This window comes from Cnephaeus nilssonii (assembly GCF_951640355.1).
Source record: "Cnephaeus nilssonii genome assembly, chromosome: 15".
Lineage (NCBI taxonomy): Eukaryota > Metazoa > Chordata > Mammalia > Chiroptera > Vespertilionidae > Cnephaeus > Cnephaeus nilssonii.
The window spans coordinates 18,285,580-18,301,949 of NC_137086.1; the positions used below are offsets into that span (position 1 = coordinate 18,285,580).

The window sequence follows — 16,370 nt, forward strand, 5'->3', positions numbered from 1 at the left end:
AACATTCACAAGGGAACACGGTATGTTTGAACCCTGTGCCCAGAGCTCCCGGGAAAATGTAGTTTATAGCCAAAGCACTCCTTCCCCTTTCCACACTGTGGCCTCGTCATTACATTTACAAGGACATTTAGGAGGCCGAGAGGAAGAGGCCTGGGGGCATAAACCTTCTTAGGTTTGCACCCGCCCATCAGTTCATTCAACAGATGCTTCATGCCAGCCGCTGTACCCAGCACCAGCCAGCTCAGCAGTGAGGAGAGCCACCTGCTCCCCGGGGGACCTCATGGAGTTCACTGTCCTTACCAGTAATCCTCAATTTATAAGAACTCCTACTCACCTAACGGACTATGACACACTCCCAGAGTCATACCAAGGCCTGGCGATTGGGAAACAACCGTAGCTGTCCATGGACACGCGATTGAAGAAGGCTGAGGGACTTACCCCACAACAATAGGGCAAGGTAGGTGCCATCACTATGGCCATTTAACAGATGAGAAAACTGAGGTTTGAGACAGAAGTTACGTAACCGCAGCTGGTAGGCAAGGGAGCTAGGATTAGAGTCAGGAGTCTCCCATCAACATCATAGCTAGGGGAAAGGAGAGAAGTGGTCCCAAGATGGACCTCAAGTGCACGTCAAATATTGGGCATTGGCTCCAGGAGTCCTTTCGACTTCTCTTCTACATCCCCCCTTATTACAGGGTATCCATGGCTATAAACTACATTTTCCCCGTAGCTCTGGGCACAGGGTTCAAACATACCGTGTTCCCTTGTGAATGTTCATCACAGGCGCCCGCTCCTGAGGAGGCTTTTGAGAAGCAGGTGGGCAAGAAGACGTCTGTGGATGCCAGCCAGCTCCCCCCAAGTGCTTGCTCAGAATGAATGAAGAGGATGTGGCAGCAGGAATGGGTGACTCTGCCAGCACCATCATTGTTGGACATTCTGACTACCTTGTTCACCATCATGGTATCTCACTAAGGAACCCATTTTACAGAATAAGAAGCAAGGCAGCACACTGACTACCATAGGATTCAATGGTTTTATTATGAACCTCGTTGCCCAAAAGCTGACCTTTGAGGACAGCAGGCTGGAGCAGTGAAGCCTCAGTTACAGCCGCAGGTAGGAGACAACACTCAGCAAGCTGCGTGTACTGTCCTTCAAGTGCAGTCTATGCTCCAAACCAAGCTGCATGGAACCAGGAAACAGTAGAAGGGAAACTGAAAGTGTTGTCTCCCACGGTAAGCCTTACCACACACTTTCAAAGTCAGTGCTTCCTGCTCCTATGACGTCATCGGCTCCGTTCCCACTGGAGGACCTATCCTTCCTCAATCAGGAACTTGAAACTGCATCTGGTTATTGCAGGTTCATGATGCCATCAAGTCATCAAGAAAATAAGGGAAGTCCTGACCGGTTTGGCTCAGTGGATAGAGCGTCGGCCTGAGGACTGAAGAGTCCTGGGTTCTAATCGTTTGGGGGGTTTTTTTGATGGAGTCTTTTGGAAAAAACATTTTTTTAAATATAGTTTGTTTGTTTTTTATTTCAGAGAGGAAGGGAGAGGGAGAGAGAGACAGAAACATCAATAATGAGAGAGAATCATTGACTGGCTGCCTCCTGCATGTCCCCCACTAGGGACCGAGCCCACAACCTGGACATGTGCCCTGACTGGGAATTGAACTGTGACTTCCTGATTCATAGAGCGAAACTCCACCATTGAGCTAAGCCAGGGGGGCTTTTGGTGGAGTCTTTAGGGTTTTCTATACATAAGATCATGTTATCTGCAAACTTCTTCCTTTCTGATTTGGATGCCTTTGATTTCTATTTCTTGCCTAATTGCTCTGGCTAGGACTTCCAGTACTATGTTGAGTAAAAGCGTCAAGAGTAGGCACCCTTGTCTTTTTTCTGATGCTAGAGGAAAAACCTCTTCCTTTTTGTTAAGTATGATGTTAACTGTGGGCTTGACATATATGACTTTTATTATGTTGAGGTACATTCCTTTATACAAACTATTTGTTTAGAGATTTATCATGAATGTTAAATTTTGTCAAAGGCTCTTTTACATCTATTGAGATTATCATATGTTTCTTTTATCCTCGCCTGAGGATATGTTTTTATTTACTTTAAAAGGAGAGAGAGAGAGAAAGAGGGAGACAGACAGACATTGATCAGTTGCTTCCCAAACATGCCCCTACTGAAGATCAAACCCAAAATCTTCTGGTGTATAGGACAACGCTCCAACCAACTGAGTCCCCAGCCAGGGCTCATATGGTTTTTATCCTTCGTTTTGTTACCATGTGTATCATACTTACTCATTTGCATATGTTGAGCCATCCTTGCATCCCTTAAATGAAACCTGCTTGACTGTGGTGCATGATCCTTTCAATGTATTGTTGAATTCGGTTTGCTAATATTTCATTGAGGATTTTACATCTATGTTCATCAGGGATCCTTTTCTTTTCTTGTAGAGTCCTGTCTGTCTTTGGTATCAGGGTAATGTTGGCCTCGTAAAATTAATTTGGAAGAGTTCTCTCCTTTTCTTTGGAAAGATTTTGAGAAGGATTAGTGTTAATATTTTAAGTGTTTGGCAGAATTCATGAGTAAAGCCACCTGGTCCTGGACTTTTTGTTGTTGGGAGGTTTTGATTACTGATTCAGTGTCTTTACTAGTAATTGGTCTGTTTAGATTTCCTTTTTCTTCTTCATTCAGTATTGGTAGGTTGTATGTTTCTAGGAATTTTTTCATTTCTCCTAGGTTCTCTAATTTGTTGTATAATTGTTTTTAATTTCTTATGATGCTTTGTATTTCTTTGTTATCAGTTCTAATGTCTCCTCTTTAATTTAATTTTATTTTTTGCCTCTCAGTTTAGTCTGTAAATTTCTCCCTCTTTACAAACCATACCACAATAAAGATTTTCCTTCTATATCTGTTTGCAAATGTGGGAGTTTCTCCAGGATTTATGCCTAGGTATATAATTGCTGGATTGTAAGATGTATGGTCATATAACTTTACCAAATTGCTTTCCAAAATGCAAAAGGGTATACTTCTGTTCCTCCTCTCCCATCTTTTGTGCCATTTCTGTCATACATTTTCTTCTACTTATAAACTACAAAGTACATTATTACTACTTTTGCTTTGAATAGACAGTTATCTTTTAAAGAGGTTTTAAAATGAGGAAAATAGCTCTTATATATACTCACATATGCACCATTTCTGGTGCTCTTTATTCCTCTGTGTAGATTAAAATTTCCATCTGGTGTCATGTTCCTTTTACCTATACCACTTTGTCGAATATTCCTTGTAGTGCACATATGTTAGGGACTATTTCTCCCAGTTTTTAATATATAAAAGGTCTTTATCTTTGTGTTAGATACATTTTTAAAAATATATTTTTTATTGATTTCAGAGAGGAAGGGAGAAGGAGAGAGAGAGAGATAGAAACATCAGTGAGAGAGACACATTGATTGGCTGTCTTCTGTACGCCAGAGGATCGAGCCCACAACCCAGGCATGTGCCCTGACCGGGAATCAAACCTCTTGGTCCATGGGACAATGCTAAATCTACTAAGCCACATCAGCCGGGAATATTAGGTACATTTATTTAATATCCCTCTTTTAGCTAAGTGGCCTTTTCTCAAAAAGTGAACAAACTTAAGTTTTTGCTGAAAAGCTTCAGGTGTTATTGTTATTGTTAACTTTGTGTTATTTATCTCTACATGTTATTTATAATTATTTGATTATTGGATCAATTTGTTATTTAATTATTTAAATTCAGTTATTATTAAGGAAAATAAAACACCCAGGCCTGATGACCTGACCAGAATCAAGCTTGGCAATATGAGTCATACTTCAACTTTGCTCCTAGGACAGTGCCTGCTAAGCACTCTTGGAATTTTTCATCCATTTCCTGGTTCTGAGTTGCATTGAACAGATTTTTCCAATCACCAACTTCACCTACAGCACACAAAAAACAGTAGACCCAGACACCTGTTAGAATATTTTTTAGTTTACCATTTTTCATTGTAGTGTTTCACTTTGAAATGTGATATGACCATATACCTTATAATCCAGCAATTATACACCTAGGCATAAATCCTGGAGGAAATGGACACATGAAAAAAATTAGACAGTCTTAAAAACAAATGTAGCCCTAGATGGTTTGGTTCAGTGGATAGAACGTCAGCTGACTGGAGAGTCCCAGGTTCAATTCCAGTCAAGGGCAGATGCTCAGGTTGCAGGCTCAATCTCCAGTAGGGGGCGTGCAGGAGGCAGCCGATCAATAACTCTCATTATTGATGTTTTTATCACTCTCCCTCTCCCTCTCCCTTCCTCCATGAAATCAATAAAAATATATACTAGAGGCATGGTGCATGAAATTCATGCACTGAGGAGGAGGGGGGTGTCCCTCAGCCTGGCCTGCGCCCTCTCGAAGTCCGGGACCCCTTGCTCCTTACGGCTTGGCTCCTGCTCCTTAGTGCTGCTGCGGAGGCGGGAAAGGCTCCTGCCACCACTGCTGCACTTGCCAGCTGTGAGCCCTGCTTCTGGCTGAGTGGCCCTCCCACTATGGGAGTGCACTGACCACCAGGGGGCAGCTCCTGCGTTGAGCGCCTGCCCCCTGGTGGTCAGTGCACATCATAGCAACCAGTTGTTCTGGTCGTTCCACCATAACGGTCACTTAGGCTTTTATTTATATAGGTTTTAAAAAACAAAACAAAAACAAATGTAATTCCTCTTGTAAAATGAACAGTATCCATTGGGACTTCTCCATCTACAGTATGGTAGGTGGCATGCTTTTTTTTTTTTTTTTTTAATCCTCACCTGAGGGTATTTTTCCATTTTAGATAGAGTGGAAGTGGCGGGGGGGTTGGGGGGGGAAAGGAGGAGTTGGGGGAGTAGGAGAGAGAAACATTGATGTAAGAGAGACATCTCGATTGGTTGTCTCCTGCAGGCCTGGAATGAAACTGCAACTCAGGTATGTGCCCTTGATTGGAAATCAAACCTGAAACCCTTCCCTGCGTGGCCGACACTTTAACCACTGAGCACACTGGCCAGGGCGGTGACTTGCTTTCTTGATATCACTAAGCAGAACCTTGGTCTCAATGACCTCCCATCTCCATCTCTCTCCCAACACTCAGAACCTAAAATTCTACTTTCTCAAGAGCCAGTTTTTCCTCTCTAAAGTATTTTAAATAGCTTAAACATCCTTGAGAAGTTAACATTTTACAGCAAGTTTTGGTTGAGACCTCAGATACTGAAAATTTTGCAAAAGGCGATTATTTGCCTAGGATTAGGATATGTTTTTCTTATTTGCTTTTAAAAGTAAAGGAAGTTGCCCTGACCAGTTTGCTTTAACTCTTTGATCATCAGCAGTTTGATTCCTGCAGGAGGCAGCCAATCAATGTTTCTCTCGCTCACCCTTCCTCTCTCCCTAAAAATCAATAAAAATAAACTATATATATATATATATATATATATATATATATATATATATATATATATATTTAATAGTAAAGGAAGTTACTTCTCCCTTTAGAATCTTTTGATAATTTGGGTTGGAGTTATAAGTTCTTTGTTGCATAAGCCATTGAAATTTGTGCTCATAAAGAGGGTTTAAAGACGTGAGGAAATGCTTAGATATATGAAGGGAATAAAATAAAACACAAAACTGTTTACAATTGTCATCGACTATATAAAACATCACAGAAGAAAGCTGGGAGAAATATGCCAAAACGTTAAACCTTCCCGGTGAGAGAAAGAGGGATAACTTTTAATGCTTTTTCACATATTTCAGTGCTTTCCGAATTTTCAACAGAAATATTATTAAAAATCTTGGTATTAGGTTATTTATTTTAGAATGTTTCTATTCTGAATGGTATTTGATTAACAATGTATAGAAAGGTTGCATTTCCCCCCCTCCTTAAAGCTAATAAGACTGAGCATAAAAATCAGGGCTACCGTCAGGAATCAAACTGAAATCAGTTTTACAATCAATGTTCCATTCACAGTGGATTTTAAAAATAGGCCTTCACTTGAGAAAGTGTAGTTGAGTTAAGCAGACCTAAGTTCAAATCCTGACTCCATCTTTTATTAGCTTTGTGACAATGACAAATTACTATCTCTGCGCATGGTGCCCACATTGTAAAATTAAGGATGAAATTTTTTTTTTTTTTGCTATGAAATTTAAGCCCAGCCAGGGTCTAACACATGATGGATGCCCAATAATTGATAGCTGTTGTGGTTATATGAGCTGCCTCTAAATCACATTATACTTTCAATACATATGCAATAAAATAAAACTGGCAATCCCTAAGCTATACTATCATAAATTTCCATAAACAATTAGAATACTATCATGAAATTCAGTAAAATCATCAGTGCCAGAGACAAGGAGTTGCCTATCCAATACTCATTTTCTTCTTCTTCCTTGTTACAAAACCCTCATTTTAATTGGGTAACCATGTGCCCACCTGAAAAAAAATCACATTTCCCAGCCAACAAGCGCAGTGAGAGGAGGCCAACAAGTATAAGAAGTCACAGAGTGAGGCTTGAAAGGGGTCTCACTGAGCTAACACACATGATTCTGTCTCTTGCCTTTCCCTTTTTATTGTAATAAAATAATCCTTTAATTTTAATGTAATGGTGGAGCTCTAGTTGCTCCCTTGTCATCACACAAGGTGACGTGCAGAAAGGTGGAAGGAACTCGGTACTCTAAGAGAAACCGCGGAGCTGCCGGCTCCAGCTCTGAACTGTGTCCAGCCTTCCTGTTGATGGGGAGAAAAAGGAAAACCTGCCTCATTTAAGATCAAGTTACAAGGATCACCTGTGCCATACAAATGGACGGATGTCCTAGAAACCAGTGCCACCTTACCTTTGCGGAACAGGAACGGGCCCACAGCCCCGTGCGTGTGCCGGGCCTTTGCTCGCATTGCCTGGAAGGTACTCTGAGCAGAGATGGTTTGAATCTGCTCCCCAGTGAGAGAGAATCCAAGGAACTCTGCGATTTGTTTTATTCCAGCGGCCAGATTCTAAAAACAAAAATTTAAAGGTTAACCTTCTTTCTATGGGAATTGTGCCGTGAGCAAAGACAGGTTTCTGGGTTTATTAAGCCTGTGAAACTCATTTGTCTATCTCTCTGCTTAGATTTACTTTGATACCTCTGTATAAATAGTCGAGATATCCTTAGAAGATATTCTGTGTTGGTTTCACTTTATGGTTTTAATTTAGAATTCTTATTCAACCATTTTGGATATAAATAATGATAGTAAGTATTAATTAATACGTTAGAATTTTATCTAAGATGATAGTCTTTTTATTATTATTATTATTATTATTATTATTATTATTCCTCACCCAAGGATATTTTTACATTGATTTTTAGGGAGAATGGAAAAAAAGAGGGAAATACAGAAACATCAATGTGAGAGAAACACATTGATTGGCTGCCTCCTGCACCCGTCCATCCGGGGCTCTGGCCAGGGAGGAGCCTGCAACCGAGCGAGGTACATGCCCTTGACCGGAATGGAACCTGGGGCCCTTCAGTCCGCAGGCTGATGCTCTATCCACTGAGCCAGCCCGGCCAGGGCTGATTCTCCTCTTTGTATATACCTAGAAGTAAACCACTTCTCAGCACCTCCACTGCTTCTGGCCTGAGCCACCATCTTCCCTTGGCCGCACTCCTTCCTACAGGAGCCTCCTCCGAGTTTTCCCTGCACTGTGCTCCTCACCAGTCTGTTCTCACACACCAGCCAGAAGGGTCCTATTAAAAACATGTCCGCTGCTACCACATGTCGGCTGGAATCCTGCAATGGCTTTCTGTTTCACTCAGAGTGAAAGCCAAAGTCATTTCAATGAACTGCCACGCCATTCCTCACACTCCACACCACAGGGGTGGTGTTCTCCCTGGTTAGTGCCCCCGGTTCACCTCTACTGACCCAGGCACACCTGCCTGCTTCCTGTCCCTGCGGCATACAGGAGCTCCTACCTCAGGGCCTTTGCTTCATCCATTCTCTCTGCCTGGGAAGCTCTGACCCCAGTTACCCACGTGGCTCACTCCTTCACTTCCTTCAGATCTTTGCTTAAATCCCACCCTCTCCATGAGGTTTCCCCTGACCATCCTATTTTATACTGGGATTTGTCTAGCATCCCAAACCCTTATTCTCAGGCATTTCCAGTTTTTTCTTAGTCAGCTATGCCATTTCCTTTTTCTGACATATTATACACATTTTTATTTTTATTGGTTATTATTTATCTGTCTTCTTGCCTTCTCCAGGGAGAATGTGAGCTGCTCCAGGGCAGTGAACTTTGTCTGGTCTGCGCACTGATGTATCCCAAGGGCCTAGAACAGTGGTCGGCAAACCCATTGGTCAACAGAGCGGCAAACTGCGGCTTGCGAGCCGCATGTGGCTTGTGAGCCGTGGTTTGCCAACCACTGGCCTAGAACAATGCTGAGCACTCACTCACTAAGTGTTTGTGAATAAACAATTAAAAATTACATGGAAAACATAAATTCAAAGTCGAATGCATGTTCAATTAAATCTCAGTTAAGACCTACCTATTGTTTTTCTCATTCCTAATTTGGACCATCTATCATAAAAGGAAAATAAAGCAGCAACTGTTAGTGACAAATTGCTAAGCATTATTTTATTTATATTAAATAATCAACCTAAGCACTTATGTGTTGTTTGTTTTCCCTAACAGTATACACATATCTGAATATTCTTCTTTCTTTTTCATTGAACACAATATGTGTTCATACATCCAGACATTATAAATAAGTGTTCCATGTTGTAGTTGATAATAAATCTTGCTATAGAATATCAATAATCTCACCTCTTTCAGGTCCTCATATAATATGAACTTAACATTTTCATTATCAAGATGTTTGTTCCAATTAATTGCAAAATCAAAATAGCTTCCCCAAGAAACTAAAAAACACAAGAAAAAAATCTTAAGGAATTTAAAATAACGGAGGTTAAAATATGAACTATATTTGAATGAGCTCAAACAAGATGTTTACAAGTTATTATAAATCCCTGCTCCAAAAGGACTGACACAGCCAGTCTTATTAGATATTTGTTCATTTTATCTTCATAAATAACAATACAACTAAGCAAGTTGTAAAATGGTTTGATAAAAACTGCAAGACACTCATGAATATTTAGGTAAATAAAATAATTCAGAAATAGTGATTGATACATCAAAACTGACAGAGATAATGCCAGAAAGAAATGATGAGACAGATATTATCTAGGTCAGTATTGTCCAATTAAGTAGCCACATTAAGAAAAACAAAAAGGAATAGGTAGAATTAATGTTAATATTTTATTTTATTTAACCCAGTATACCCTAAAATAGTATTACTTCATCATGTAATTGGACATAAACATTATTAATGAAACATTACATACTATTTTTGTATTTTAAGTCTTAGAAGCCAGAATACTAAGTTTTGATTGGAATCACTTGATGTGTGTTTAGTCTTCATAGAACGTACAGTTGGAAAACAGAGCCACTACTAAAAGGAGGCATTAATTAATCTGCTACTTAATGGCTGTGTGACCTTTCTATGCCTGTATTTCTTTCTTCATTAAAAGGGGATAATAATGGTATTATCCATATAGGGGTCTGATGAGGGGTCTTAGAGTTAAATAACGTGTGTTAATGATAGCATGTAGTGCCTGGCAAGTAGTCACTGCTAAGTAAGTGGTAGCTATTTTATCTAATATTAATCACTAGTATATAATAAGAAGTGGTGAATCCTAACCCAGGCCTTCTCATTCCAAATCCTACACATTTTCCAGTGTATTGAGCTGCCTCCATTAAGTTGAATTTTTAAGTTCACAAGGCAGAAACTCCATCCAAGTTACTGCCACCATATCTCATCATTGTCCATCAAATAATTAGGCCAAAATGATGAATAGGGCAACGAAGATTCCCTAAGATCGATTTCTCACGGTTGAATGCTGTCTTGTATTATTAATGGGGTAATGTTTCAGACTTGCCTTCACTACCCCCATCCAGTCTTAGTGAGTGGTTACCAGACAAACCAAAGCTTTCTTAATGGTGCTTTATAAACATCTCCTGTGCACTTTCTATTTCTCCAACATCCCAATCCCAATGTTCAGTCTTTACTAAGGAGCCAGCGCTGTACCCAGGGTCCATGCATGTGGGATGGCAGGGCATTGCTGTGCTGATCACCTTTAAAAGTGGTCTTCTTAGAGGGACCTGGCAATGATGTCTCCTCTAGGCTCACCTGGCATTAGCTCTTCCTTCTGCACTATGAAAACTCAGCAGAGCCACTCCTAACAGAAGGCATCAGCTAATCTGTGGAAGCAGAGGCACTGCCACTGACAAGCAGTAGGACCAGTGGCAAGTGATTTAACTTTTTTGATTAGTTTCCTCATTCGTGCAATGGGACCAATACTGCCTTACTTATAGGTTGCTATGGTCTGAAGTGAAATCGTGGAATTGTAACATCTAGTGTAATACCTGTGGCATTAGTAGACACTTCTACAATTGCAGTCATCAATAACCAGAGTAAAACAAAAACATGGTCTAACAAAAAATTCATTTCCTTTCTGGTAAACAAATACGTAAGTTGTGGTTACTCGGTGTCATGGTTTTATCTACTTTTGCTTGTTATCACTGTGTTAGACAGAAACTTCAGAGAAAGAAACTAGAAACACTTTTCTACATGACTCTATCTTAATCCTCTTTGTCCCATGTCTATATGGCCACTCAATACTCATAGTCAACATATAAATCGTCTACATTATTTTTAAGAACAATAATGTACCATTTCCTATTATCAATGCAGTTCTGATACACAGAACTAGTGGTACTATAAAATTTCATTTAAAAGTTATTTTTGGTTCCTGGATCCGCCTTCATCTCCTTTGTTTCTTTATCCTAAAACACATTTGAATTTTCATATTTATGTAATCATCTGTCAAAGTAAGAAGAATTGTTTTACCAACAGCCATACCTTGTCCTCTCATAAATTGTCTGAAGAACTCATCCCAGGAGCCATAGCTTGGAATATCAGGGACATCATTGTGGAAATGGAAAAAAGATACTGCGGTATCTTTAGGATTTCGAAATATCACCAGTATCTAGGGAGACAAAAAACTAAGTTAATTGATTTAGGTCTATGTTTTGAAGTTTGGAAAAGTGATAGGGTGGGCAAAATCATGTGTCCCTTCGTTTGCTACATACTTTTGTTAATATGTAGAGAAAGAATGACGGTAAAATTTTGAGGAATTAGAGGTGACAGATGGGAAAGTCTTGGGAGAGGGGAGAAAAGAAGAAAAAGAACATTGATAGGAGAAGATTTTTGCTAACGAGTTTAGACAGTAAAGAGGCATACATAGAAGATATAAAAAAGGAATAAAGAGCAAGCTCACAAGCGCATGAGCTATGAGGTGAAACCCTTAAGCAAAGTAAATATTAAGGACAATGTTTAGAGTTTGGTGTCAGAAGATCAAAGAATGGCAGGCCCACTCTCCAGTGAAGAATACAGTATTGAGCACTGTTAATGGACACCGAGGAATCTGAGATAACACACAAAAGCTTCCGAAGACTAGAAATTGGCAGAAATCATTCCAGGTTCAGAAAGGAGGCAGGCATGGGGATTGGCAAGCTGCAGATTTGTGAGCCTGACTTCCATTAGGAGGAAGTTTTCTAGAATTGACTAAATGGATGATTTGGGATCACATAGAAGAAGTAAACCACCAGGGGGCACCATGTGTTATCTTAACACCAAGCTTTTCTTGGACAGTTTCTAAATTAGTAATTTGTTGCTAATTACTTCTACAAAATGGAAGATTGTAAGCTGAAAGCAGAAGCAATTAAGTATATAGAGAGGATTGGAGTAGATGACCTTTTTTGTGTTTGTTTTCTAAATATATTTTTATTGATTTCAGAGAGGACAGGAGAGGAAGGGAGAGCTAGAAACATCAATGATGAGAGAGAATCATTGATTGGCTGCCTCCTGCATGCCCCCTACTGTGGATCGAGCCCACAACCGGGGCATGTGCCCTTGACCAGAATCGAACCTGGGACCCTTCAGTCCCCAACCCAATGCTCTATCCATTGAGTCAAACTGGCTAGGGCGGAGTAGATGACCTTTAAGGTATTTTCCAATTCTAAGTTCCTAGGATCCTGTGCCCTGGCTACAAGGCACTGATTTTAAGCTTCTACTGCCCTAGTGATTTCTTCCCTCCTCCATCATTTCCCCTCTTTCCTGTTACCATTGCAGTTATCTTAGCCGTTTCCCTCCTCCCACTCCCTTTGCTATTATTGCCCTGTCCTCTCATTCTTATTTGTGGCATTCAAGAATTTGAATCCTTATTTTAATTAATTCTCATCTTTGCTCCTGAGACAGAGAAAAGAGACACCCAAAAATAAGGAATTGGGGAGAGTCAGGTGAAAACAAAAAGGTTTGGATAAAAACTAATAATTATGAGAATAGATCCATACTGTTGAACAAAACAAGGTTTTTTTAAACAGAAAAGAGTAGCCAAAACACCTATAGTAATTTATGCATAAGAGGACATGATGTTTGCTATTACATGTGAAATTCAGAAACAAAATCGTTTCAGACTTTAGGTAACTAGTGCTCACCAGATAGACCCAAAGGAACCCATTTTGCTTATCTTCCTAGGTTGTATTCTTTTGTTAAACACTAAATATCCTAGTGGGGTTCTGAAATCTCTTCACTATAAAACGCATTTTAAAACATGTATGTTTTATATCCTAGCTGAAAATTCCTTTGATTTATGCAACTACAACAGATATATCTGAGGAAAGAAACAACAAAAGAAATGCCCAAATCTCGCGTGTCATTTACTAAAATTCTATGATGAGTAACAAAGTCATCATATAGCTCAGAAAGCCAATAGCTATACATTAAAAACTTCAAACTGAAATACGGGTCCGAAAGGACACTCACCTTAGCGTTATTCTTGAAGATGGACCCAGGTAGTTTGTCATAATGGAGATGAGTTGCCAAAACCCTTGGCGATGGAAACTGTTTCATTCTCTTAAAAATATATACAATCAGGTGAAAGTGTGTGTGTGTGTGTGTGTGTGTGTGTGTGTGTGTGTGTGTGTTTATGTGTATAGTGAATCACTCCTAAACTTAGTGAGTGTCTGATAATAGTTTTAAGCATCACTATTACTGTGTCTTCTCCTCTATTTATTTTTACATTTCTATTTTCTTTATGTGGATGAGGAGTGGAGAATCATAACTGAATAAATAGTTAAAATCTTCCTTTTGAACTTCCTTGTTGGATACTGCATATCATTTTTTTTGCATATCATTTTTTTTAAATTTACCTTTTTCTCACAATCATACCAAATATTTTGTTCAAGAATGCTCATAACCCGCAATCCACTCTTTCCCTGAATTCATATCTTTTCTACATTCAATAGTATGGGTCCAAGTGGAGATTGGGAGTCATAATACTTGATTTACAAAAATTGCACTTTTTAGACTTGGACGTACTTTTAGGTTCATTCACAATAATCCTCTCAGGTAGATATTGTAACCCTCCTTTTAGAGATTAACCACAGGCTTTGAGGTTTTAAGCCCTTTGTGAAGAATCACACAGGTGGTAATTTTCAGATTAAGTTATAGAGTCCTTTTTCCACCATAAAGACATGTGAGAAATGGTAAAGTTCCTAAAAGGATTAGAAAAATATCCAAGGGGAAAATGGGAGGTAATTCTAACAAAACTAGATAAGCATATAATAATATGTTCATGAAAATGTGATATAACTTAACAGTAAAGCAATGTAAAGACTAGATATAGCTACGTCTCGTTTAAGAAAATATATGTATTTTAGAAAAGTGTTTTGTAAAGTGAATATCTTTCATGTCGAGTCCTATGCAAGTTGCATAGAAAAATATTTTTGTTCTTACATATGATGAAATTACAAAAATACAAAAAATGTTTTTAAAATTACCTGGAGGAAAAAATAAATAAACATTTTTGATAAGTTACAGATATTCAAAACCCAAATACCATACAGAGTTAAGACATTTTCCAGAAACCCTGGAGCTACAACCACGTGTCTCACTCACCTTATAGAACATTTTCATGTTAATTCAGATGCTCTTAGAAGACTTCCTTTTAATGGAAGCTTTCCCATTTTTTTGTTTGTTTGTTTTTTAATAAGCTGGCTATACTGTATAGACTAGGTCAACAACTCAAATCAGAAAACTTGGGTTCAAATCTTAGCCCTGCCATTTATTACCTCCTTGACCTTGGGCAAGTCTCTACAGAGTTATCCTCTGTAACATGGTGATAAGGTTATTCTGTAATAAAATGAGATAATCCCTGAAAAGTGCTGGGGATATGGTAAGCACACAATAAGTTGCAATAATTATTAGTATTTTACGCTCTGAACTCAAAACTAAAAGATCCCCAAACAGAAGAAATCTTTCTTTGATAATTTGCGATAAGTGTAAAGGCTGTTTTAGACTAACCTGATATTTTTCTGGGTCCCCACATTCAAGAATTGGGAATTCTGGATACTCATACTTTTTTTTAGAATCAGCAAATATTAATTCACTAATGATGTGAAGAATCCAATTTGAACCTGTAAGAAAAATCAGACAATCAAAGTTCACTAAAGAGGCTTGATATAGTAAAGGCATGTTAGTTTAGCATGTACATCATAAAAAGTAAAATCAACCCCCATTCCCTGATGTGTACAGTTGTTTCTTCTGTGTTTAAAATAACCTGGGGTGTGACAAGAAACAAAGGTTTGTGGAAAACAGTATTTACTTACATTAATTTAAAATTCAACTTTTTTCTCTACATTAATATAAAATTCAACTTATTTCTCAGATTTCTCCTTTCACATGAGACAGTACTTCTTTTCTAATTATAACATGTTCATTATAGAAAAATTGTATGCTGTGGCAATGATTGCTTTTATATATCTATGTTATTTTATCTTATATTAATGAATATTTTCAATAGGAGTATATAACTGATTTTATAAAATCCCAGCATCACTCAAGAGAAAGAAAAATGTTAAATGAGTGAGGTTGGCTTTAATAGACAAAGATAAAATAACAGTTAAAAGAATCAAAAGTTGACAGTGTGAAATAAAATAGTTTGGATTCTTAATGTCTTATTGTCCACCGATGAATGGCCGTTGTAGAACTGGTTTGAGAAACTGGAGGATTGATGCTTGGTCCTGAAAAAGAACCCATTCCGGGGAAACCATTACCTAAATTATGGACGTGGCCATGGCTTTTTCTTCCGTCAAAAATCAAGATGAAAAATCTCTACTACATTCAGTGCTCCATGGCAACCAGACTTTCCTGCATTCGTGTTTCTGTTTCCAGCCCCTCTGTGCATCTGTCTCCTTCTGCACCCACCAGCCATCACGTTCATGTCACACCCCCCTCCTTCCTCAGATACGGTGGTTTCCAAATCTAGCAGGGTTAGTTACTGACTTTGCAGCCTGTGCTCTGGCCCAGCCTGGCCATCTCCTCACTGGTTTCTGGCTAGCTTCTCCCCACCTTTGCCTTGCACCCTGCCCTACCCACACACTATGAGAAAGTGAACGTGAGTTGTTATTTACCACACTTCGGATAAGATGCCAGCACGATGTCATCGCTTCTGGCTTCAAAGGTGTCCAAGGCTTGGAAGGTTTCTGGGGTGCACATGGTGATGGGGTAAGGAATCCCCTGATGGGTGAAAAACAAGCGAGAAAGTGCAGTTTCTTTAGATTTTTCCAAAGCTTCATCAATGTAGTCAATAAATTTCGACTTATCGGCCATGCTGGGTCCCTGTTAATGAACCTGCTCTATAGGGGCAGGGATAGCTTTTAATGGAGCTGTTTAGGAGGTGGAATGAATGGCTCCTCCCATTCACATGAGAAGGAAGTCATTTAATTCTCACCCAACACCCCTCCCTGAGCCTTTTGAATACCCACCTCTGACAAAAGGCAAACCCCAGGTGCAAAACAACTGAGGATCAGAGAATATTACCCCAAGGGTTGATTATATTACCATTATAGGCAACCCCCACAATGAAGGCAAGAATGGAATCTGTTAATAGACAATAATATATATTAAATATTTAACAAATAATTATTTAATTGAATCAGGTATACAATTTTCTTTCTTTTTTAATATATTTTATTGATTTTTTTACAGAGAGGAAGGGAGGGGGAGAGAGAGTTAGAAACATTGATGAGAGAGAAACATAGATCAGCTGCCTCCTGCACACCCCCTACTGGGGATGTGCCCACAACCAAGGTACATGCCCTTGACCAGAATCGAACCTGGGACCCTTGACTCCGCAGGCCAACGCTCTATCCACTGAGCCAGACCAGTTAGGGCTATACAATTTTCTTATTAGCCAA

At 39.2% G+C, this 16,370-nt stretch overlaps 1 protein-coding gene across 1 annotated transcript; it reads right to left on the minus strand.

Annotated features, from left to right (window-relative positions):
- Positions 1-3,810: 3,810 nt before the first annotated feature.
- On the minus strand, positions 3,811-15,783 carry SULT6B1 (sulfotransferase family 6B member 1; the record flags this gene model as incomplete). The annotated part of the gene is made up of 7 exons (XM_079792665.1): positions 3,811-3,941; positions 6,856-7,012; positions 8,817-8,911; positions 10,972-11,098; positions 12,937-13,026; positions 14,476-14,588; positions 15,585-15,783. 7 exons carry the CDS (start codon positions 15,781-15,783, stop codon positions 3,811-3,813), a joined length of 912 nt encoding a protein of 303 aa, XP_079648791.1.
- Between the last annotated feature and the right edge of the window lie 587 nt (positions 15,784-16,370).